Source organism: Necator americanus, chromosome I (assembly GCF_031761385.1).
Source record: "Necator americanus strain Aroian chromosome I, whole genome shotgun sequence".
Lineage (NCBI taxonomy): Eukaryota > Metazoa > Nematoda > Chromadorea > Rhabditida > Ancylostomatidae > Necator > Necator americanus.
In genome coordinates, this window is record NC_087371.1 from 17,356,272 (window position 1) to 17,380,775 (window position 24,504).

The 24,504-nt window shown below is 41.9% G+C and overlaps 6 protein-coding genes across 8 annotated transcripts; 5 read left to right on the forward strand and 1 right to left on the reverse strand.

Moving 5' to 3' along the window:
• Window positions 1–395: 395 nt before the first annotated feature.
• Window positions 396–3,051, reverse strand: RB195_005930 (uncharacterized protein; the record flags this gene model as incomplete). The annotated part of the gene is made up of 3 exons (XM_064178742.1): window positions 396–651; window positions 2,453–2,615; window positions 3,000–3,051. The coding sequence occupies 3 exons, from the start codon at window positions 3,049–3,051 to the stop codon at window positions 396–398; spliced, it is 471 nt and encodes a 156-aa protein (XP_064035758.1).
• Window positions 3,052–4,399: 1,348 nt separating this feature from the next.
• On the forward strand, window positions 4,400–9,402 carry RB195_005931 (uncharacterized protein; the record flags this gene model as incomplete). Of its 2 annotated transcripts, none has more annotated exons than XM_064178743.1 (7): window positions 4,400–4,497; window positions 4,573–4,771; window positions 6,202–6,255; window positions 8,108–8,215; window positions 8,820–8,915; window positions 9,088–9,162; window positions 9,232–9,402. In XM_064178743.1, the coding sequence occupies 7 exons, from the start codon at window positions 4,400–4,402 to the stop codon at window positions 9,400–9,402; spliced, it is 801 nt and encodes a 266-aa protein (XP_064035759.1). The 2 variants fall into 2 exon arrangements, with proteins under 2 accessions (XP_064035759.1, XP_064035760.1); XM_064178744.1 differs by having other exon boundaries at window positions 4,436–4,497.
• A 5,740-nt stretch (window positions 9,403–15,142) lies between these two features.
• On the forward strand, window positions 15,143–23,875 carry RB195_005932 (uncharacterized protein; the record flags this gene model as incomplete). Its single annotated transcript, XM_064178745.1, has 5 exons — window positions 15,143–15,232; window positions 21,188–21,373; window positions 21,443–21,516; window positions 22,781–22,991; window positions 23,303–23,875. The coding sequence occupies 5 exons, from the start codon at window positions 15,143–15,145 to the stop codon at window positions 23,873–23,875; spliced, it is 1,134 nt and encodes a 377-aa protein (XP_064035761.1).
• On the forward strand, window positions 16,425–16,808 carry RB195_005933 (uncharacterized protein; the record flags this gene model as incomplete). The annotated part of the gene is made up of 1 exon (XM_064178746.1): window positions 16,425–16,808. One exon carries the CDS (start codon window positions 16,425–16,427, stop codon window positions 16,806–16,808), a length of 384 nt encoding a protein of 127 aa, XP_064035762.1.
• Window positions 22,806–23,240, forward strand: RB195_005934 (uncharacterized protein; the record flags this gene model as incomplete). The annotated part of the gene is made up of 1 exon (XM_064178748.1): window positions 22,806–23,240. The coding sequence occupies one exon, from the start codon at window positions 22,806–22,808 to the stop codon at window positions 23,238–23,240; it is 435 nt and encodes a 144-aa protein (XP_064035763.1).
• RB195_005935 (uncharacterized protein) lies at window positions 23,844–24,473 on the forward strand (the record flags this gene model as incomplete). 2 transcript variants are annotated; one of them, XM_064178749.1, is made up of 1 exon in its annotated part: window positions 23,844–24,473. In XM_064178749.1, the coding sequence occupies one exon, from the start codon at window positions 23,844–23,846 to the stop codon at window positions 24,471–24,473; it is 630 nt and encodes a 209-aa protein (XP_064035764.1). The 2 variants fall into 2 exon arrangements, with proteins under 2 accessions (XP_064035764.1, XP_064035765.1); XM_064178750.1 differs by having other exon boundaries at window positions 23,973–24,473.
• Window positions 24,474–24,504: the final 31 nt, after the last annotated feature.

Here is a 24,504-nt window from a genome sequence, read left to right on the forward strand (position 1 = left end):
TAAAAACTTCGTGTCCGTCTTAAAAGCAGCGCGTCATGATATTGACGTAGTGTGGAACCTACTGCGAAAGAGTTTGGGTTGTAGATTGTAGATTCCGCTCAGTTTTCCCTAATCGCCGTGAAGAACGGCGTGGAAACCGCTTTAGTCCCTAGGAAGTACATATGTACATAGACGACGTGTATAAATAGAACGCCCCTCTGTATACACGTCCCCTCAGCAGTCTATTTATTGGTTTCACTTGAATAGGCTGCTGAGAAGACATAATTGATCTTCGACCGCTCGCACTTGGATGTCGCGCAGCTTTCCTAATTGTCGTAAAAAGATTACAACGATTAACAAAGATGAGCAGAACTACAGCATCATGGCAGCGGCATCTGCAGTCTACTATGCGAACTCTACACTTTCGCCGTGGATTCCGCCAAGAAATCGTAATACCCTGCCTTTAAGTCAAGGAAACAAACATTGCGATCAGAAGGATTTTGGTGCCTATCGATTGCACCTGCTTTGCAAACAGGATTTGCGAATGGTACGATACATGTTTGGATGTTTATGAAGAGAGTGTGCTCAGGTTTGCTATCGAGAGCAAATGATCGCAATCCACGAGAAAATTTACTTCTTATAGTACCGCGGTCCTTCTCCTCAGCTAATGTGCTAAAAGAAAAAGGATGAAACTTACTGGAATATGCTGGGATGGAAGATGAGGCGCTTCCACAAGTGATTTTCGCTTGTGACTCTTGAAGTAAGTCGAGACGATCGAGAGCAAGCTGAAATAATACTAATATGATAATAATAACTGACTGATTTATGCCGATCAAATACGTTTTTGCCCTTTAAAGCACCAGCAACTAAAAGGGCACCATCACGTTTCGCGGTCGGAACTTTCAAAAGGAAAATAAAAACAGAAACAGAGTAAGGAAATCCTCACATATGTGAGCGATGTGTTCGTTAAATATTTCGTTCATATTTTAGATCATCCCAATCGTTAAAATTAATTAATCGTTAATCGTTAAAAAAATTGAGGGATCGAAGAAATATAACCTATTAGTTACTGGATCACAATGCGCACAATCAAATTGGAAGGGAAAGCAAAAATGGTAACAGCGGAAGAAAACCGGAAAAGAAAGGTCTTCCACCCAGTTTTATTAACAACAATTAACACGACTGCTTAACCTGCCGGTGGTGCCAATGCGTAATGAAGCCCTATTTTTTGGTCACAAATGATCAGTTGAACCAGCTCCCAAGACAGATCGCTTTCTAAGCTTCTTTCACTCTAGCGCTTTCGCCAACATCTCGACCAGATTTTTTATTAACTACTAATTCGCTCTTTTAATCAGCTAGAAAAAGGAAATTTCCAATTTTGATTAGCTAGAATGGTTGTTGAAGAGGTTAATTGATATGCCGGTAAGCCCGCCATTTCTGGTCATGAAGTATCAATCGATGGATCTACCCCAGTGGATCTGTGGTGGTTTAAAATATAACCTTACTCTACAAGCCTCAGAAGTATTGGCAGCTTTTTCTTACTAAGTCCCATGAAACAGAGAGATGTGCCGGTACATACAACACCGCTACTAACTTGTGTCCCAAAATCCGTCGCCGACGGATTAATCCGTCGCAAACCGTCGGAATTCTTGGAAGTGGTCAAAATTAGATTTTGAAAGTACCATTCGAAAGTAAATGAGCTGCTGATTTCAAATATACTTCATGAATTTACTTTTGACAAATGTGTGGCCTGAAAACGGGCAAAGTTTCCTCAAGCTCCGTTAATTAATTTCACACCTCCGCAATCCTGCCATTGGTATATCCCGCAGATACATCTCCATGGAAGAAAGGGGTGTTCATAGGATTTCCGCTTATTTTTCGAAATTGGACAAAATGTTCATCACATCCGTAATCAGGAGGTTATTTAGAGCATTTTGGTACCCCACATCATATGTTGGTCCGAAATTTCCATTCTCTTCAGAAATTCACGAAAGTGCTCCATCGAAGATTAATAAAACGCCATGCTTTTCAAGCTGGGAAAATTCTCCTCGGAAATTTATCAGCAAACAACGTGTACTTGACAATAGTTCATATTGTAAGCTTCTAGCTTTGAAAATGTCTAGTTTTGCCAGTTTCAAACCTACAACATTACTCTATTTCGTTATTTGGTCCAATTTTTGAACAGCTGTCAACAGCTTAGAATGAACGCTTAAGTCTCGCGATTCGGTACTTGTCTAGAACTCTCCTTCCTTTACGACAAGTGAATTAGGCGCACACATCGGATGACAGCTGGTCATGGTTTTCGAGTAACCAAATTGGAGAAAATTTCGTCTGTTTTCACAAAACAGAAATTTTTGCAGCCTCTATGAATTTTTTCAGTACCTGAAATACCCAGTTCTTCTCACAAAAAGACGCTCTTTCGAATGATGTAGAATTCGAATTTATTTACAAACTTCAAAATTTCAACACTGACTCCGCCCTCTTATAGAGCAGGCGATATTCTATAGCTGGAATGGTTATCGCGGCCCAGGCACGGTCTGCCAGGCATCTCACACCTTCGATAGGTGACTCCTCTGGCGATTCTTCGTCACAGAGAGACAGTAATGTTTGAGCATAAATGAACGGTGACGAGAATTCTAAAGAGTTCTCAGTCATCAGAACTATACAGCTTCAATTTCACAAGCTTTCGGAAAGAAATACAAACAAACGAAACAAACCCCCTGAAAAAGGCAGACATGTAACAAATTGAGACGTTTTATGGAGGAAAAAATCGAAACTTTTTAGATTTTTGAATTTTTCGTGTACTGCAGTTCAATTCGAATAATATTCACTTCTTCCTTTTCTTCCCTCTCCTTTTCTTTTTGTTTCTTGGTTTAATTTCGTCAGTCATTTTCCTTCCTAGCCGTTTCAAATTATCACTGCTGTTTTTACAAATGAGAACTCTTTAGAATTCTCGTCACCGTTCATTTATGTTCAAACATTACTGTCTCTCTGTGACGAAGAATCGCCAGAGGAGTCACCTATCGAAGGTGTGAGATGCCTGGCAGACCGTGCCTGGGCCGCGATAACCATTCCAGCTATAGAATATCGCCTGCCCTATAAGAGGGCGGAGTCAGTGTTGAAATTTTGAAGTTTGTAAATAAATTCGAATTCTACATCATTCGAAAGAGCGTCTTTTTGTGAGAAGAACTGGGTATTTCAGGTACTGAAAAAATCATAGAGGCCAAAAATTTCTGTTTTGTGAAAACAGACGAAATTTTCTCCAATTTGGTTACTCGAAAACCATGACCAGCTGTCATCCGATGCGTGCGCCTAATTCACTTGTCGAAAGGAAGGAGAGTTCTAGACAAGTACCGAATCGCGAGACTTAAGCGTTCATTCTAAGCTGTTGACAGCGTTCAAAAATTGGACCAAATAACGAAATAGAGTAATGTTGTAGGTTTGAAACTGGCAAAACTAGACATTTTCAAAGCTAAAGCTACAATATGAACTATGTCAAGTACACGTTGTTTGCTGATAAATTTCGAGGAGAATTTTCCCAGCTGAAAAGCATGGCGTTTTATTAATCTTCGATGGAGCACTTTCGTGAATTTCTGAAGAGAATGGAAATTTCGGACCAACAATGATGGGGTACCAAAATGCTCAAATAACCCCGATTACGGATGTGATGAACATTTTGTCCAATTTCGAAAAATAAGCGGAAATCCTATGAACACCCCTTTCTTCCACGGAGATGTATCTGCGGGATATACCAATGGCAGGATTGCGGAGGTGTGAAAGTAATTAACGGAGCTTGAGGAAACTTTGCCCGTTTTTAGGCCACACATTTGTCAAAAGTAAATTCATGAAGTATATTTGAAATCAGCAGCTCATTTACTTTCGAATGGTACTTTCAAAATCTAATTTTGACCAATTCCAAGAATTCCGACGGTTTGCGACGGATTTTGGGACACAAGTTAGTAGCGGTGTTGTGTATATAGTCAAAATAATTCTTCGTGTTATCAGAAAAGGTGTTCATCGAGCACTTCTGAAAAATTGGAACAAGACAGTAGTAACAACTCCTTCCTAAAAGAATTGCAGATAAAGGAGAAGCACAAACTGAAGAAGTAATATTATTTTGGTGCATGTATGACAATAAGATTAATATAGTTGTTTTTTCTTCGAAACTCCTGCAACTTTATCTCTTTCTTGAAAAAAATCACAACTCAGCTATCATGTTCTGTGTTTTCAAAAAATATAAAAAACATACATAGGTATAAAGAAAATATCTTGAAAGCATTAGTATAAGTGTAGCTTATTTTAAAGGACACTGTCCTTGGAAATGTGGAGGGAGGGTAAATAACTTAAAATAGACCAAACAACAAAGCCGTATCGTTATAAAAAAGTGGTAATCGGAAGAGAAGGTTGCATCATAGCATTAATGTTATGCATAAGTAGCGGTTGCTTCATGGTGGACATGTTTCCACAGACTGATTCCTTTCACTTTTTCTCTGAAGATGAAACAAGGAGTAGTTCCCAGTGAGTAACATTTCGTTTAACCATTTCTACTTGAATACGAAGCATGGAATCCATCCTTCTAGTTTCCCCTTTCAGATTAACTACATCAACTGAAGCAGTGAGGGGCTCTGTTGTGTTTCACGATTATTTCGTTCTTTTTCTGGTTGGGATATTATGTATTTTCGTTTTTCTCGTACTATTGGCCATATGTTTCGGTATGAAAACAGAAAGAACAAAAAGAAAAGAGAAAATACGCATCATGAAGAGAATCGCTGCAGAACAAAATGTCAAAAAGGTAAGGAATCGTTGTGAGAAAGACTTGTTGCTTGTGATTTAGCGTGGAAAAGTTGCATCGAAAGCCAGCTTGTTCAAAGGGTTGGTTGATTTCTAGGGAATCTTTGTAGAACGGAAATAAATGCCTTATATATGACGAACAACAGTGCAGTAGGGCTTTAGTTGTTTATATCAAGTTGTTCCCCTTTTAGAACAATAACAGTATTGAAGAATCGGAAATTGTAGCCTGAAGCTCTTCTCTCTGAAGACAACCATTAAAAAGTTTGGTCAAAGGATCTTTGATCGCATCATATGCAGTTATCAGCATTTCGACAGAGATCGAATCTGTACCTGGCACATTTCTTTGCTTCATTATTTTACGGCACGGCTTACTTCTGGCATCAGCTAGGATTGGTGGCCCATCGCCAACTTGGTACGATGGTATTGATGCAGCTAATTTTGCTGAAGACAATAATCTGTTACAGAATTCTTCTACTACTTTCGCGAAGTTAGCAGATCGAGCGATTGAGCGGTCTTGTCTCCTTAGTTGTGTCAATTTTCTTCGTAAAGATTTGGTTATTTTGTAAGGTTCTTCAAAGGCTAACAGTTCTAGAGGTCCTAGCTTGGTGTAATTGCATCAGATGTTTCTGTTCGATGTCTGTTTTCAAGGAGGGTTGCAGTGCTTCACTGACGATTGAAAATCTCCCGCTGATTTTGGCACACTGTTGATGTAAATGTCGATGTCGGATTTCATACAGGTCTCTTGTCTTCTCGGAAATATGGGTCTCTTTGTTCCTTTGGATGTGGCAGTACTAGCGGCTATCCTTATTGTTGCTTGCAGTTGCTCATAATTACTTAAATCGGCGGCAGCTGCAGGTTATTTCAAAAAAGAACCGAATATATTGTTATTATTTATATATTGTATATATTGTATGGGATACAATACATAAAATATATAAAAACGAGAGCGTACTCTGCTCACCATGGAGTTCATCGATGGATTTGATGAATCTCTACATCTCGTACATTTTCCATTGCTCTGCTTTTTCGTAGAAATTATAGTCAGAATTCAACCTGCCTTTAGGCAAAGTGACTGACAGCGAATTCATTTCCAGACCTATGAGTTCTGGTTTTTCACTTCAGTGCTCAATGTTTTTCCATTAATGATCCATTAGGTAGATGCAGATGGACACAAGTAGGATGAAATGGGTGAAAATCTACCTGAAATGTGAATAGTGAACTCAAGTCGGGTAAATGAGTGTGTACACAGCCGTTATTCAAAGTGTATTCGACTATTCAAAGATGCAAAAGTTGTGAAATGGATTATCGCAGACCAATGCTAAATTTAGTAAAAGCACCACTGAGTAAACTGGCGTTTTCAAGACTATACACAGTTGTCTGTCTTTATTTCCTTTTTTTCAACTTAAAAAACAAATAAAAAAGAAATTTCAGCGGAAAAAGTACAAACATGACGAAAAGACGTCTAACAGTGGAGAACAGAGAGAGGTAAGAGTTGTTCTCATTCAGTTATCTTGTTCAACCATGGCTTGGTATCGAAACAACTAGGGTAAAGTATGTCTGCATGAGATAAGGTATTTATCCGAATGTGCGAGTTACGTTTTTAACATGTCTTCGTCAAAAAAAACCGAAGCAATTTTTTTTTTCAAATTTTCGAAGTTGAATTCTTTCCAGTAGTAAATAGAGTTCGGTGAGCGTTCTGCATGTTCTCCAAATATTAGAAGTCCAACTATAGTTCTATAGAAGGAATTGGTAAAACATCAGAGCAACGTTTCTAGGTTGATTTATGGTAATGTAAGTTGAAACTACCAGTTCTTTCGTTAATAGTCTAGAAGTACCAATTCTTGGAGCGTTGACTTGGTTTCGTTTCTGAGAACTCGAAAGCCAATGATCAAGTCGGAGTGTATACGTCTCTTCCTCAAGCTGCAGATACCTACCTTTTTGAAGTTATTGTAGATAATCACCGTTAGTTCTGCTGACATTTTTTTGAATGACAGAAGGATAAAAGTCTCCTGCACTTTTCAAGATTTGTTGTGTGCTTATTCCGGAAGGAAAACATGATAACTATATTCAAGATGAGGTAAGGGGAACAATTTGTATAAACAAGTGAGAATAGTTGGGTTAGTGGTGTGGGCAAACCATCCGGAATAGCCAAAAAAGGGATGAGTAGGCTTTTCGTACAATATTATCAATATGTCCAGAGAAGTTAAATTATCATCGAAAAATATTCCTAAGCCTCTCGCGGATGTACAAAATTTAAGAGTAACTTCATTCATACTATCATTCGCCACATCCCTTCTACCTACATACACAGTCACTTGTCGTAGTCAGTACGCAGATCCCATTTGGAAGCCCAGTGAGACGCCGTAGATAACAAATAAAAGAAGAGACAGGATTTCCCTGCTGCAACTCCACTTTTCCAAGAGGAGTTCGCTAAATGTTTGTGGTCAACCTTGGCTGTCATACTTCCTATCTTAAGAGACGAAATCATCTAATTTAAAATATGGCCCCGTATTCTAAGGTACAGAAATTCCGCAACTAATTGAAAGCAATTTACTTTATCGAAGGCTTTTGACAAATCGTCATGCATTATATTTGTCGAGTTACCTTGGTTTAGAGCAAGAGGACAGTCAAAAACGGTATCAACAGGGTTAGTAGATGTCGAGACTCCGCGATAAACCCATGTTGTTGAGTATGAATCAGATGAAACTTCTTTAACTTATACAATAGTTTATCCTTGATTATTTGTTCCTTGATTTACATATACTTGATATACATATATTTTGCAAATCCAGAATCATATGGATCAAGAACACCACATTGATCAGTTTATTCGTCGATATAACCCTCTAGATATGACGTACGTATACGTACGTAAATATGACGGAATCCACTGTAGGCGCTTTCATTTTATCATCCGTGCGGGTGTAAAGAGTTGCTTCGGAAGGAGAAGATGACCAGTCTAGTGTTCTATATTATGTTCTATATATATGTTCTGGCCTATTTGATTCTGGACATCTAGGGGATATCTGCGTTTTCTACGCAATACTTGCAAACGTCTTCTTCTCTCCAGTACTCGAGAGAAATCCATTATCTATGAGTTTGTGATATAATTTCATGTAAGCATGTTGTTTGGGAAGAGGTAAACAGTAAGAAGAAAAAAAAACGAAGGGAGTTGAGCAATGAGAGCATTCAAACGGCAAACAACAGCAAGCAAATGAAGTAGGTTTAAAATGTAAATCGTAGTAGGCATGGTCTCGTATAGCTTCAGAAAAAAGCGGAAATACCGTAGGCAAGGTAGAAGAGAGAACTATATCTGATATCACTGTCTTATACACAGAGAAAACTAGTACAATCATTATCGCGTGAAACCGATGGTCGACAAGTGCTGTCGTTATCTCATGAAACAGATGGTCGTCGGAAATCCAAAGAAGACACGCGACCTAAGGTTGGCTGGAGTTCCTACGTATTTACATGACACATGGAAAATAAACCTTGCATATAAGAGGTAATAGCGACATCAAGAGAGGGGAATATTTCAAATAAATCTATTCATTCTACTGATGTCTAATTCAAAGTATCGCTTTGATATAGCATTATGAATAGATTTAGCTGGTGCTTTATTGCTTAACTTGAAAAATTCACTTGAATCCACCATTAAAAAAACTTAAGTTAACTGACAGCTTTCATACGTTTCCATCATTCACTTTTTTCCATTTACTCGATTCCTTTAGTACTTTTTGAAATATACCACAAGAGCTCTGTGTGAGGAGAAAAGGAACAACAACAAACTTAGGAACATTAGCCAGAATATTACCTTTTTGCTATGACTTTCTGTACTTTTGACTTTTCTTGTGGGGATTGCAATGGCCGAATTTCAAATATGATGTGATAGAGAATTAAAATTCCTCAAATTCCATCTCATTGGAAAAATGAAGACTGATACTAACCTTTTTTCATAGAGCAATAGAGTAATATACACAGTCCTTGATTTCCTCAACATCCTAAACAAGTTTTTACTCTAATTTTTATATTTTCTGACTATGTTTCAGAGCAGTACTGAATATGCGCCCGATGGATCTCCTCAAACAACGTGCAAAACCACAGAAGGTCGAGGTTCTGGGGAACCTGTCCGTGCACGATCCGTTGTAAGCAATATTATTTACATTTCTTCAGTTCAGTATAAAGGTATAATTTTCAATTCAAGCTTATGAGATCCACAAAAAGTACACCTGCTTAGGCAGATACGAAAAATCAAAAATACGAATTCTATATGGCAAATGCGCTGCAAAAAGCAAGGAGCAATTCCTTCATTTTCAGGCAAAAACATATAGGTTGGAGGACTACAGTGAATCAATGAAGTCTTTTTTTGCGCCCTATGAGGGGAGAGCGGCGGTAAGAATCGTTTGTGAAAGTGACTTTTACAGAGAAGAATAGCCGAAATAATACGGGAGTAGGTTACAGCGTAGCATCGCGCGCACTCTTCCCATACAGTTGACGGCATCTTCCTTGGAAAAACTTGACAGCGAAATATTTGAGAAAGGAAAGTTCACAGAAGGCACCAAGAATGCCCCACAAGTCACCCAGAAGGGATCACAAGGGCCAATTACACTTAAGACTACGCAAGATGAATAGGTTACCCTTTGTGAATAGTAGTAGAACCTATTTTTTTATTACAATCAAATCAATTACCAGCCTTCTATTATTGTATGATCAACAACTCAAATTGTTTGTGAACTCTATTGTTTGTAGGTATTAGGTAAGGGAATAAAGGAATTAATATGTTGTTACTTAGTAAAGCGCGAACAAACATATGTGAAAAAGCCCTAAAAGAAAGCTATGCGGACGACTTCTAATCATTCTGAATAGTTAATAACAAGTTCCTGAGTGAAGATATTTTTTTCGAATGTAAAATTGTCCCAAAAATGAAGTAAAATTGGGAGAATACTGATCTGATTTTTAGCAAAATCACGAATTCTCTGAATTCCTTTGATCAGGTCTTTTTTGCACTGAACAATACATAAAGCATTTCAAATAATCCAATGGTTCCTTAGGAATCCAAGTATGCAGATTTTAGTCGAATTGCAGTTCCGCACAAGGAAATTCGTATACGTGTATACGAGTCTGATTCTAGCTGCTCGCTGTGGCCCTGCGCATACTACGACATTTGAGTATTCGCTTTGGGCAGGCACGAGCTACAAAACTTGCTTAGATATCTGCGCAAATTATATATAGATATAATTTGCGCAGATATTGCTAACAGACGGTGTCGCCCAGCTTAGGCAGTCGCCGATCTTCGGTCTTCGCAGCCGTCGATCGCGTCAGGACCAGAAGTGAATGTCAAACAGTACGCATAGAATGAAAGAAACCTTAGCATGCTCTTTTTTATAAATAAATCAAGTGATTATTTAATTAACTAATTCGAACATGAATCTATGGAATGGACACAACAATTCCAGTTCTTGCCTAGGTGCGGATAACGTTTTGTTGGTATTCACACCAAGGAGAATTATTTACAAAATTTGACAACTAATAATAAGAGTAAATCGATTGACAGTTGAAAATGAATTTGAGTTGTTGGGTGTGAATCTTTTTGAAAGAAATGCCGACAATGAGGCCTCGTATCCGACTCTGGCTGCTAACTTTTCGGTGGCCCTACTTGTTCTAAATGCAATCAGGTATCTGAGTCACAAGCGCTCTGAACACAAGCGAGTTATTTACTTTGCACAGTATAAAGGGGAAGTTACACAAAATTGCAAAAGAGTACCTGAGATCTGCAGTCCCCTGCTGTTGTCCAACATAACAGCAGGAGACTGCAGATCTCAGGTACTCGGGTCACTTGGCGTCTACAAGAAGTTCACGCGAGGCGCCAAGTCGCGCAGAACATGGAACAATGGCGAATGGATGGACTTATTCTGTGGCAAGGTGTAGATCAGAAGGTTTAAAGGCATCACCCCATGAATCTGAGGTGGTACGGATTTGAGGTGGAGTATTCGTATACGGAGTCGTGGATTATGGAGAGGGAGGTGATTCCGTCCATTTCTCCCTGTCTCAGTGTAAACGGACAAACCCGGAACGCTGTTTCTTATGACGTCCTCAATTGCAGCGCGCCACCCTTGCGCCGCCCCCTGGAATTCGTCTGAATGGGTTTTCGACGAATTGCAGACGGGACGGGGTTGGACGGAGCGCAAACGTTACGCATTGCGACATAAGCCGTCATGAGAAACACCATTCCGGGATCGTCCGTTTCCACTGATGCATGGAGAAACGGACGGAATCACTCTCTTCCACGCAATCTACGACCCCGTATAGGCATAACCCACCTGGAACCCGTGCCACTCCAGATTTGTGGGGTGATGCCTTTGAACGGAGCTGTGTTCAACGGCGACACGCTTCGGCGTGGAAGAAGGCAACAGCGTCAGGCCATAATACCAGGCCTCCGATTAGGTCAAAGTAAGTCAAAGGAAAGTGGAGAAAACGTTGCTTATTTCTATAAAATACATTTTCTATTAAACAAACAGTATCTTGCCAACAAAATAGCGAAATAATTACAATTCTTACAGCATCAGCGCCACCATTTATTGCTGAAAAAGTCGCCATTAAAGGACCGAATCTGACGTAGTGAAGGGATCCACTTTTCCTTTGAATAGGCGTCGAGTACTCACTGGTTTTCGACCGCTGCGCAACTGGATGCGGCGAGTGTACAAAAGTGGGGCGTTGCAACTGAAATCGTCGTAAAAAAAAACGGAGTCTTTCACACCGTTCTTTTACTACGAATAGGAAAAGATGAGCGGAATCACTCCTAATCCCGCAATCTACAATTCCATCTCTAACTTTTCTAGCGGATTTCCTCACCACGTCAGATTCGTGGTGATTTTGAACCATTGCTGTCGATTTTGAAGTGTCCAGTGAAATGAAGCAAATCTCTCAAGCAAGAGCAAGACAAGAGCAAGACTCCAGCAAGATCCACTGATTGCTGAAAGGACTTATCTTATGCTTTAATCGCATGTTCTGAATTTTTGTTCTTTATAGTTCCCGCCTTTACCGTATGATCTGTTGTCTTTCGTTATTCTTATTATCATTGTGAGTTATTCTGGAGCAAAATCCCTAGTTTTTAGTGAAATACCATATTGAAGTGCAGTAATATTGCCTTATCCCTAGCCTTACTGTAATGAAAAAACTTATTAGATTTAAATGCACTGTTAACAGTCCGTGTGAAGACAGGATGAGTATTGTCTCCACGTGCAGGTTTGTCTTACATCATTCGAGGAGATAGTCCACAGATGCTTTCGGTTTTACGAAAGGTACTTTATAATACAGTACAGGAAAAGGATGCCACCAAAATGACGGTATTCGCATCTGCACACGGCGAAATAGGGTCACGAGTGTGGATTGCGTCGAATATGAACGTGGGTACGCTTACCTCTTATCGTCCTAAAAGACCGAGTGGAAAACGACCTTAGGTACGAGATTCCCTGTGAGGCACCTTATTACACATTTCTGTATACACGATTGTTCATTCAGTGGCCGATGATTTTACTAGAATAAGCTGCCAGAGAAACTCCATCAATTGTAGCTCGCTCGTCCGCAGATGCGGCGCCAGTGCAAGGGTCCAATGTGCCTCGTAGGAATGAACGCTCGGTAGGATCGTTTCTCACGTCGTTTCTCAGGACAATCAGAGGGGAATTGAGCGCAGTCACGCTCATACTTCCAATCCACAGCGATAGCCTTAACTTTTCTGGTGAGAACTCAACGTCATCAATTTCATCATCTGTGCCTTTAAAAAACGTGAGTTACCTATGCATATTATAAAGGGGAGAATATTACCCAGAAAATGGTTGCGCATTCTTCGCAGGTATTCATTACGACAATAATTCCTCCGCAAAAAAAAACTCCGCACATTTGCTTTCTATTGCAAAGACAGGCAGCACACAGAGAACTGAACTTTACCGCAAGCTCTCAAGAGCGAGTTCCTTCTAGCAACAGTAGGGTTAAGTGTGTGATGGGATTTTCCTATCGGAGGTCGTAAAGGAAGGGGGTTGCAAGGGAAGGGGGTCGTAGAGGAGTGTGCTGTGGCCAGTTGTGAATTCGAAGTTATTGGCGATCTCCCAGACCTAACATTGTGTACAGAGTCTGAGCATTTTTGCTCCTTAAATCTTGTTAAATTTACTTTTAAACTGTTATAAACTGCGTAAAATTGAATTCTTCATTTTTTAGTTGTTCGGAATTTCCATTTCTTCTGCAAAAATTCGCCTCAGCCTGGAGTGAAACCTGAGATGACACATTGTCATATTGCAAGGACAAAATGTTGATCACTCTCGTTTTTTTCTTCGTCCCTCTGTGATTTGACTTAACTGTGATTTTAGAGTAGAAATGGAATCGGATAAAAATAAAAATATTTCAATACTAGTATTTCAACAGCATCCAACAAATTTGTGTCTTCTAGTAAATGGTGTTTCTTCGCTTCTGTCACCTACCGATTTTCACATTAGCGATTTGTTCCTCGGCTAATTTTTGATTTTTCTAAACACATGGAATTTCCGATACATTGAATCAGCAGCAATCGAGAACTGCCGCAGGAACGTTGGAAGAGAAGAAGAAGGGGGGGGGGGAGGGGGTGGGTATTCGAAAGGGACGTTGTAATTCCAAATCGCAGAGACCACACAATTTAAAGTAAAGTAGCGAACGTGATATTTGTATCTTTTCAGGATGAAGCAAGTTGCAAAAGAAACTGTCCAGATTATCTCAATCAAACTCAATCTTTCGTAAAGTTTTTTCAAATAGGTCAAGAACATAGGATTCCTATCGGAATCAGGTGTTGGAGCGAACAAGGAAGGGATGAAAATAAAATAGAAATTTCGAGATGTGGTGCAACGATATGAAAACAATTTTGAGTGACTCCCCCAGATCTTTAGTTCGATTATGTCTATCTTTCTGCTACCGATTCTGCCAATTTCTCTTCTTAATTCACCGTAATTTCTAGTAACTCAAAACCCCTAATAAGCAATAAATGAAGAGAATGAGAATCACACTCCTCCTGAGAGTATCTTCATTCAAACGGAATTCAGCAAAATATTTTAACTAATCTTTGAATATGTTATCCTACTAGAGATCGGGCAAAAAAGTAGGAGAAAGTAATTAGAGTAATAATGTGGTTGTAAGCAAAATTCATGGAATCAAGCGCATCCATTTCGTAATATTAGTTTCTCATTAAACGTTCTGGCGAGTGTGGCGCAGTCAGTTAGAAGTTGGTTGTAGCCACTCGCTCGATGGTTCTAAACCGCCCTAGTGCAAACCAAGCCTTTCATCCCTCAAGAGTAGGTAAATTGGTAGCGAACTTGTCTGGGAGGACAAAAACACTGACTTGATCATCAGCGGGCCCCCGCAATTAGTTGTGCAGGCCAACTCGCGTTCCACAAGATTACGATCGCATCGCAAGTGGATTGATACCCAAAAATTCCATCCTTTTGTTATCCATTCAATGTTAGCGGAGTTGTGGCTGATCAGTGCAGGGCGGCTCAGGGAAACGGGGAACTTTAAGTGTAGTAATGGCAGCTGAGGAGTTGAAGCGCTATCTGCTGTAATCGCTGAATTCATTCTACAAAAACAGTGATAGTGTGAGTGCTGTTCAGCGGCTCAACTTTCACATAACTTCTACATACCGAATCTTCACACGCGGACGTTTCTTCGGCTTGGTTCATTGAGGTTGCGCGTTTCCTCGCCGATCGTTGGGGGCTTCTTGTAGTTGAGGCTTCTTGCAGTTAAGTGCTTCGCCGCTTTCCGGGTTCCTTCAGAGTAACACCAACTTCACATCTATAACGGGAGGACAAGGACAGGCATCAAAAAATGAGGTGGAATTAGCAGCAGTCGCACTTCACACTTTAAACGACCCACAGTCGAACCCGACCATATAGTAAAGAGCTGTGTACTGAAGGATGCCGCTCACACTTGTCTCTCAAGTCCTCAGTACTGCCACTACTATATCCAAAATTCCCCGTTTCCTGTGTAGATGTTCAATTTTAAAGGTAGTCTCTTCTTCCATCGATTTTCTCCTCCATCTAAACGAAAATTTCAAAATACATGCACGCACATGCGACAATTAGGGGATTTTGAGCGTGGTAGCGTCATACTCGTGATTTAATCTTAACTTAATCCTATCGATGAAAATCCGTACAGGACGCTGGAAACATAGAGGATTGACTAAACACTGGGAACTTCTATTTGTGTATTTTGTTCTAGAAGACCTTAGCGCTTCTTTTTGTCTTTTCATTGCCTTTTTTCTCTGCTCAGTCCTTTCAAATTGATGATGTCGGTTTTCTTGAATGCTGTGATTGTTAGAATAAAACCACTAACCATGTTTTTAGATTTACCCCCTATGGTTCTAAATATACGCGGTTATCTGAGTCCACTTTATCGGCGTTTGTCTATCCGTTTGTTTCATAACAGTCAATCCGTTTGGATTTTTGTAAGTTCAAAAAAAAAAGACGAATTAGAATATTTTTGTTGGGTTGTGCCATCTACCATAAATTTACAACTGCTTTATTAATAGCATGAGAAGAATGCATAGCGGATCTTTTGATGAAAAAACCAGGATGGATAGATTGCATTAAGAGCTTTCAAAGAACAGTAAAGAATATTTCTATAGTCTATTGCGGAATGAATTACAATGACAACGTGAAGTTGAAGGCATCGCGATATAAGATTGGGTGGTATGCGATTTCTTGTGTATGTGTTTGCACAAAAGAAGAAAAAATATCGGAAGCAGTGAAAATTGATGCCTGAATGTGCTCAAAAAACGCGCGTTAAAGAGGGAAACATAAATTAAGAGCGTCGATTAAGACAAAAATCATCGTTGACCATCATTTAATGCGCCAATTACGACATACGATGAGAATCACAGGACGTTGCTAGATCTTGTTTCCTCTTCCTAATCTTGTTTGGAAGCAAATTCGAGATACTAAAAAGTTAAAATGCACGTTGTTTAAAATCGTTGTTGGCGTCTCTCGACAACGACGCAGCCCAGTACTCACCGTGCCGATTTGTAGTGGGATCAAAACGACATCGCAGTCGCTTAAGCGACTGCGCTCGAAGCCGTGCAGTGGAGATGGTGGTTGGATAGTCGATGTGGGACCATTGCAGCGATGAATGGCGCTACAAAGGGTTCCTCAAGAACTATACCGCTACGCTCCGCCGCACCGCTTCTTCGAGTGCAGCTAATCAGGCAACTGCACCGTGTTTCATGTTGTTTTGACCCTACTATAAGTCGGTTTGCTGAACTAATAGCACCCAGCGGTATTCGTCACGTCAGCACCCAACGAAAAGGCGAAGAGGTCGAGAGCAAAAGTCCGACTTTGAGCGAAGATCCCACTCTACGAATGTATAGTAGGATCTTCGCTTTTCCGTCGGAAGCATGAAAGGATACCATGAGTTCTTGGTCAAATTCTGATATATTGAGATTATTTTTACATAAAAATGATTACGAGAAGAAATAAAATTTGGTGATACAGAATCAGTACAAAATGGTGAATACCTATCTCGGGGCGCGTATACGAGTCTGATTGCTACTTGCATGTGGTGGCCCTGCTTTAAGTAAACGTAACCGTAACGTTCGAGCGTACGCATTGGGAACGTACGAGCTATATAACCTGCGCTGATATATGGCAAAAGATTCCCATACATTGCAAAAAGGTGCTGTCGTCCAGCACATCGCCAAAGCCCATAACCTGAAAGGTCAACTGCCTGAAGGGAGCATGGAATCTTTGGCAACAACCATTCGTTTCGTCACGCTGAACTGCCGAACACTATCGAGTGAACTCCAACAAGCCGCTCTATTCAGACTTCTGCGATATCTCTATGTGCCTTTTGCTGCACTGCAGGAAACACGCATGAGAGATCGGCCCGTCATCAGCATCGAAGATTACACCATATACTGCGATGCTGATGAGAACACAGTAGGTGGCTGCGCGATAGCTGTGAGGAACGATTACAGCAACCTGGTGGAGGAATTTGGCTCAATGTCGTCTAGATGCGCCTTGATATGACTGCGGGATCGCAGAGGACGTAAACTCTGGGTCGTAAGTGCTCACGCATTTACGGAAACCGCTGAGGACAACTGTAAGGACGCTTTCTGTGATGAATTCAATGCGTTGATGTCTAAAATACCAAGCCAGCAAGTGATCATTGTTGGAATCGACGCAAATGCGAAGATGGGACTCGAGCAGCAATCCGAAGTGCTATGAAAACGGTATTATCCAGCGGAGCGCACGTCGGACAACAGACTTATGCGTTGACTTATGCGAACAGGCGGGCCTTATCATAGCTTCCACGTTTAAGAGGATTCATCGACGCCATCAGCTAACGTGGCAGGGTCGACCCTTTTAACGCCTAAAGAGCAGCGCGAACGGAAGATGAGGACTCTTAAACTTCAGCTCGAATACGTTCTGGCGAAGAACATTCCTCAGTTAGATATCCGAAAATCTAGAGCTGTTTGGGACGTCGCATTCAACTCTGACCACTGTCCAGTTCTTATCAGCTTCAAGATACGGTTCTAGAAGAGAAACCCATGAGTTCCTCTTCAATAGAAAATCCGCAAGGCAGGCTTGAAAGACAAAGAATGCAGAACGAAATTCCGCCAACGTGTGTCTATTCATGTTGGAGTACGGACCAGGAAGAAGCTTAGCGATGCGGATTCCTCCACAAAATGCATCCAGAATGCCGCAAGGGAAACGCTCCCTGTTCTATTGCCGCGGAATATCGCCTTTGCATCTGCGGAAACAAAATCCACGTACAATTGTAAGAGTCCTCATCTTCTGCTCGCACACACACACACACACACACACACACACACACACACACACACACACACACACACACACACACACACACACACACACACACACACACACACACACACACACACAATTGTATGTGTCGCGCGCAGCACTAGTGACTTCAACCAAGAAAACGTTTTAGAAGGAAGTTGCGTCGGGAACTGCAACAAGACCGCGATAACAAGTGGACGTCAAGAGCGATGTAGTTTGAAAAGATGTGGGAGGACAAGAACCCGTGGAAAGCCTATGCTTTACTAAAAAACAGCGGCCAAATGAAAAGATGTTCTCCTGCTCTTGGCCACCAATGGAACAGTTGTCGGTGAAGCAACCCTTCCAATTTGAAAGAATCGCTTCAAGACCTTGTTGAACCGGCAAGCATTGTGAGCTCCTAAACTCCAGCACGTTCATAGGCCGAAATATGCGGTTAACGAGGAACCACCGACCGAGTCAGAGGTTCTAGTCTGTATTCAAAAAATGAATGGAAAATGTGGTGGAGACGACTGGATTAGCGCAGAAATGGTGAAACATCTTCCTCCGTCTGGGAATCGTGAGATGACAAGGATCATCTGTTCAATATGGATAGACGAAAGGATACCTGACTCGTGGAGACACGCTATCACAATTCTCCTCCACAAGAAGTTATCCGTCTTGGACCCTAGGAATTAACGAGGAATCTCTTTGCTGCATGTCACGCATAAGGTGTTGGGGCGGATTATCCTGGATCCACTCATTAAATATCGCGAAGAAACAACGCGCGGCGAGGGGAGTGGTCCAAATCTGGCAATTCGAAGCCAATACAATTAGCGTTTCTGGACTTTGAAGCCGTTTTCGACTCTCCTCACCGAGGTCGTCTTTTCAACGCTCCGCTCAGACGTGAAACCAGGAGAGTTCGTTTGCTTGCTGGATGACATGAATCAACGAACAACTGTTCCACTTCGAACACGGGTCGGATGTACAACATCGATTGAAGTAAGAGTAAGACAAGGGGCGGTATCAGGATTCTTCCTGTTCAATTTTGCCATCGACGACATTATGCGAAGTACAGTAGATCAGTGTCCTGCCGATATCTTTTTAGCACCATCAAGACGCTCCTTGACCGATCTGTAGTATGCTGACGATGTTGCTATATTCGCGGAAAGTAGCAAAGCAAATTTCAACATCGTCAATCTTGTTTCGAAGCTGGCTGCAGCCTATTTACTACGTCTACGCCATGATAAATGCAAGCAGATGTGGATCTCTTCGAGACCTCGAACGGGAATTAAGATGGACAGACAACCGATAGTGCTCGTCGATGAGTTCTGTTAATTGGGCTGTACGCTGAAGAACAAGGCAGCTACGAGAAAGATATTAAGCAAAGATGCTAAGGCCACTTCTGCACTTAACTCCTCAACGAAAAGCCTGTGGTCGACGGCCATCACCAACAAATTCAAGCTGCGAGTCTACCTATTCGCACTTCGTCCCATCATGATGTACGCATCAGAGACTTAGGCAGCACTATCTACGGTGGTGGCTTGATTGCACGGAACGAAATCTGGGCTAATATGAAGGCTACTTGGCCACTTTTGGCCTAGGGTACGCCACAATCAAGATCTTTACGCAGAAATTGATGTGAATTGTACCGACGGATGACACGTGGAAGATATCAACATCTTGCACAGCCATTGAAAGTGGCTAAAGTAAATCGTCTCCGCTTCTTTGGTCATTTATTAAGGAGACCGGCAGATCGCTTTGTTCAACGAGATCTGAGGAGTTGGTGGGGTTCAAACTGTAAGAAGTCACCTGGCCGAAAACGGAAGTTCTGGACTGAGGTGGTGAAAGAGAGCCTGAGAACACTCGGCGTGGATAAGCGGTTCAGGCGAGACGTAAGGTCTCGCAAAATATGGAATAGCGACGAATGGATTGATTCTGTGCAAACCCTTGCAGAAGATCGAGAAGGTTGGGCAGAGCTGTGTTCAAGGACGGCGCACCTCGGCGAAGATGCGGGTAATTGCGTAGCGCGACATCAGCCCGCCATAAGTCAAGTAAGTAAGCACTTGTCCCGGTTCTTTTTTTTCGACTTATTCCTTAACCTTTCACGCTGTAGGACAAGGACATGTATTGTTGTTCAACATTCTCCAAGTCTTCTCTTCTTGAAACCTCGGCTCTAGGAACTGCATTTATGTTTTCCTGTCATGAGAACGAGGTTTTGGTGAAACTTTATTATTTATTTACTTTATTATTGCGCTGACGTTTCTACAACTTGATCTTTATCAAGGCCTGAAAATGGTTCGAGATCTCTGATGCTATACATATTTCATCAAGCTCCTCCTCTCCACACCAAGCTTTGACGTCTGTCTGAGAATATTACGCTCCAAAAAGAAACAATGATATAAACAAACTACTTGTGGGACGATCTTTCAGTTCACAGAGTGTTACGAACGGCATGAAGTCATTAGTGGTTGATAAGCACTCATTTCTTATATTCATCGATGAGTTCTTGACGGAAATCCAGAGTGCTTACAATGCCTTCCTGACAGATATTTCTTTATCATGGGCTAATATCGTGCACTTTCCTTCAAACCCATCTCCATCATGTTTCTCATTCTTTTGGCGTCCAAATGGTGTCATCGTGTTTCAGTCCTTTTGCCAGCTAAATGTTCATCGATACGAATGCTTGGCATCCTTCCAGTTTCTCCAAAAAAGATGGGATTGCATGTCAACATTCCATCTGGTAGATTACTCCAACCCTCGTGCGATCTCCAGTTTTACCGAATGAACAAACAACGCAACACACCGATACACATTGCCTATCGTAGTGTCTATTACCAATCAACTCTCACTTGATACTCATCTTTTTGTTGTGAAGAAGGCAATTGTTCGCAATATGACCGACCGTGCTAGTCCGTAAGACTGGGCATTTTGTTTACTTCTGGAGTTCTTGTGTAGTGTACTTAGCATGGCTGGGAAGAGGATTGATGAAAGATGTATATATATCATCAAAGACCTCGAACCATTTTCAGACCTTTTGTGAAAACGAAGCTGCTGAAAAAAAATCTTCCCACAAATGGCGTAGGAACCATTCCTACAAAGAACGTTAGAACCTTGTATACGCTTGGGTCCTATCAGCAGACTGGCGGCGATTTCCACGCCGTGCTTTACGACGATTAGGGGAAGATGAGCAGAACGACACCCTTTTCCATAACCTACAACCCGAACTCTGAACTTTCGCTGTGCTTTCCGGAACACATAAACATATGCTGACGCGCTGTCTTCAAAAAGTATACTGCAGCAGTATGAATGCGTGTTTAGCATACACACCAACCCAGAAAAGATGAACATGAAGAGCCTGGTGGGCCTTAGAGTGGTCTTAAACTGCCCACCGTGGTGTAATAACCTAACTTCTTACCGACTGCGCTACACTCGCGCTGTTGGATGTTTTGGCCAAAATTATATCTAAGCTAATCGTTATTGAATAAGTGTTCACGCCTATGTATTTTGACTAGGTTACCGGAAAGAATGCAGCAAAACCAAAAACCACGATAACCTCTGGTGTTGAAGTCACAAGATTTAGAACACCGATCCTGATTCAGTTTTGGTTTTTTCGTTTACAGAAGTGTTATAAAGTACAATGCAACACTGGGACTAACGCAACGATGTCTACTCTAAGGACCTACATTGCTGCTGCTGTGATGTCCACCGTTATACTCTTGTACTACTGCAACAGAATAATAAGCTACTCAGAACAACATCAACGATTCGTCACATTCCGCTTCAACCCATATAGAATTGGAAATCAGGTTTGCAATTCAACAGAAGATTACAGCATCCTGTTCATTTCCTAACATTTTCTTCTCCATCATTGATAGATGTTTCGGATTGCATCTGGATATGGTATTGCAAAGCGGCTTGGTAGAACACTGTATTTCAATCTGAGTGCAGAGTATGGAGGTTCAAAGGGGGTGCATGAAATTTTGAAGCGTATTGAATACACATTTCCACGAACAATACAAGGATATAAGTTGATAAAATCGGTTGGTACCATTTATATTGTTTATGTTCTCTTTACTTTCCTAACGATATTTTATTTTTAAAAAATCTGAGGAAGTATAAAGTCCTTTTTAGACTTTTTTTTTGAAAAGTTTTAATAAAGTCCTAAGAGAAGAACAAAAAAAAGGATCTCAAGTGAAGAAGAGCATCATTACCAAACTCAGTGCCGAGAAATAGGAAGGAGAAGATCATTCACCAAGATCTACCGTTATCTCTCTCGAGAAAATGGACCATGTCCATTTTTGTTATCGTCCCCTGAAGGAATACGAAAAAACTAGTGGAACAATTCTACCGCACGGCACTCCGCTAGCAACACCGTGACTCTTCTAGTAAAGCTCCAGAGACCCTTTCTTTCAACGTACAAATCACTACAATTTTAATGAAGTCGTCAGCTAAAAGGCTCCATATCACAAAATCGACGTAGTGTGCAAGATTAGTTAAAATGGGTGTGGATTACAAATATGCGTTTAGAATAGAAACGATGATGTTCATGAAAAATTAATCGATTCCAGAGCTTTACTCAGGCGTAGCGCAACGAATACATCCGAGAGTTCAAATTAATTAGATCTGACTCAAATAATGAATAGAATGATTGAATGACCTCGCCTCCGACCCTAGCAGGAGAAAGCGAAAGACTCGAAGGGTGTATTCAGTATCGAGGACGTATGTGAAGAGGATCCAGTTACTTAATACCATTATCTTTCCTCCTCCACGGATCTCCCTCACTAGAGGGTTAGTCGCGAGGCTACGTGGCGTGTCCCCGGGTGGTGGATAGGGGGCTAATCGCGGACCAAAAGCGACCTTGTGCTTGCCCAGAGACACAGGTGGATTCAGGGAATGGACTCCCTGTTTCTGCTGAGCCAGGACTGACTCATGACATCTTTGTATCCCTCACATCGGTCCGGCCAAAAGCCTGCAATCAAGTGACTGGGAGGGGCAAGGGAGGCGGTTTGGGGTCGCCTCCAACAAATAAGCTCCACATGTCCACTCCGGGAGAACGGAAGTTCTCCCAGAAACTCATGGGACTAGAGGCTTGCAACCTGCCCATGGGTTTTAAAATTTTACGCAAAACACAGTAATAGAAAAGAGTCTCCTGATTCCGGAGGAAAGCTTGGTACCGTAGCGCCAGGTGGGACGGGGTTGCAGGAGTCATGTAGGCTACCGAAATGGAAAAGGACTAGGATGGCGATCTGTACTTATAACGCACGTACGCTTGCATCGGAAGCGGCCATCGAAGATCTGATGATGCAAGCGAAGAAGATCAAGTACGACGTCATCGGACTGACCGAGACGAGACGACGTCACCCTCTCAAAGCCGTATATGAGACTGGAGAAGAACTGTTCTTAGGAACATGCGACAGTAGAGGTGTTGGTGCTCAAAAAGAAAAGGAAAAAATACTCTTTCAAACAACTTACGAGAGTTCAACTACCGAGAAGAAAATCTTATATGGACCTAAAATCTACCATCACCTTCCAAGAAGAACGCCGGAGGAACTTCACATCGGAACCCACGGCCTACATTGGAATGACCAGGGGGAGAGGCTCTCCGAGTTCATCATGACGATTAAGACCATCCATGGGAACTCGCAATTCCAGAAGCCTTCCTCTCTACGCTGAACCTGGGAGTCACCCGGTGGAGGGTACCGTAATGAAATAGACCACATCATCGTCAATAAAAGGTTCTGCCTGACGACGTCGCTGTTGTACCAAATTTCTATACGGGATCGGACCATCGCCTTCTTCGAGGAAAATTTTCCTTCACAAGGAGAGCAGAGAAAGCCGCCAAGTTCAGAGAGAGAAATGCCAGGACTACCATCAACTGGGATCTCTTCGCTCCACGAGTCGGCTTTTGGGAAGATTCCATAATGGACAACATCGACGAGGAATACGACCGGTTTGTTGAACACCTTCACGACTGCGCGAAGAAGGCTGAGAGTTTTAAAACCAACAATAGGCGCCTGTCTTCTGGAACTCTTGAACTGTTACGCCAGCGTGGAGCAGCACGAGCCGCAGGGAACCAAGCACTCACGTCCGAACTCGCAAGGCTTTGCAGAGAGGCGATAAAGGTAGACCTTAAAGAGAGAAGAGCAGAAGTGCTGGCTGAAGCTACAGAGGCGGGGAAAAGCGTCCGCTATGCCCGTCGAGACTTCGCCAGTCGCAAGACGAAGATGACTGCTCTCCGGAACCCAAAGGGAACAGCCATTGCATCGAGAAGGGGGGATGGAGAAAATCATTTACGACTTCTACTCTGATCTCTTCGACAGCCATGTCCACTTGCCTCCTCACTACCTGAGGGAAGATGGACAAGTCATTCCAGAGGTTCTCCCATCCAAAATACGACATGCTATCATGTCGGTAAGAAATCGTACGGCACACGGTCCCGACAGAATAAGACCAGAACACCTAAAGAGCCTTCCGCCAGTACTCATCAACACCCTGGCGAGGCTCTTTACACGTTATCTGTCGGAATGCAAGGTTCCTAAACAGTGGAAGACCAGCAAGACCGTGTTGTTGTACAAAAAGGGAGATCCACATGACATCGGCAACTATAGTACAGTCTGCTTACTGTCCGCCATCTACAAGCTTCATACAAGAGTAATCCTTAATAGGACTGAAAAAGTCTTGGATGAAAGACAGCCATGCGAGCAAGCAGGGTTTCGAAAAGGATTCAGCACGATTGACCACATTCACACTGTTTCGAAACTCATCGAGGTATCACGAGAGTACAAGATGCCGCTCTGTCTCACCTTCATTGACTTAAAGAAGATCTTCGACTCAGTTGAGACGGAAGCGGTCGTGGAAGCCTTGCACAACCAAGGCGTTCCTACTCAGTACATAAAGGTACTTTGAGAGTTGTACAATAACTTCACGACCGGATTTT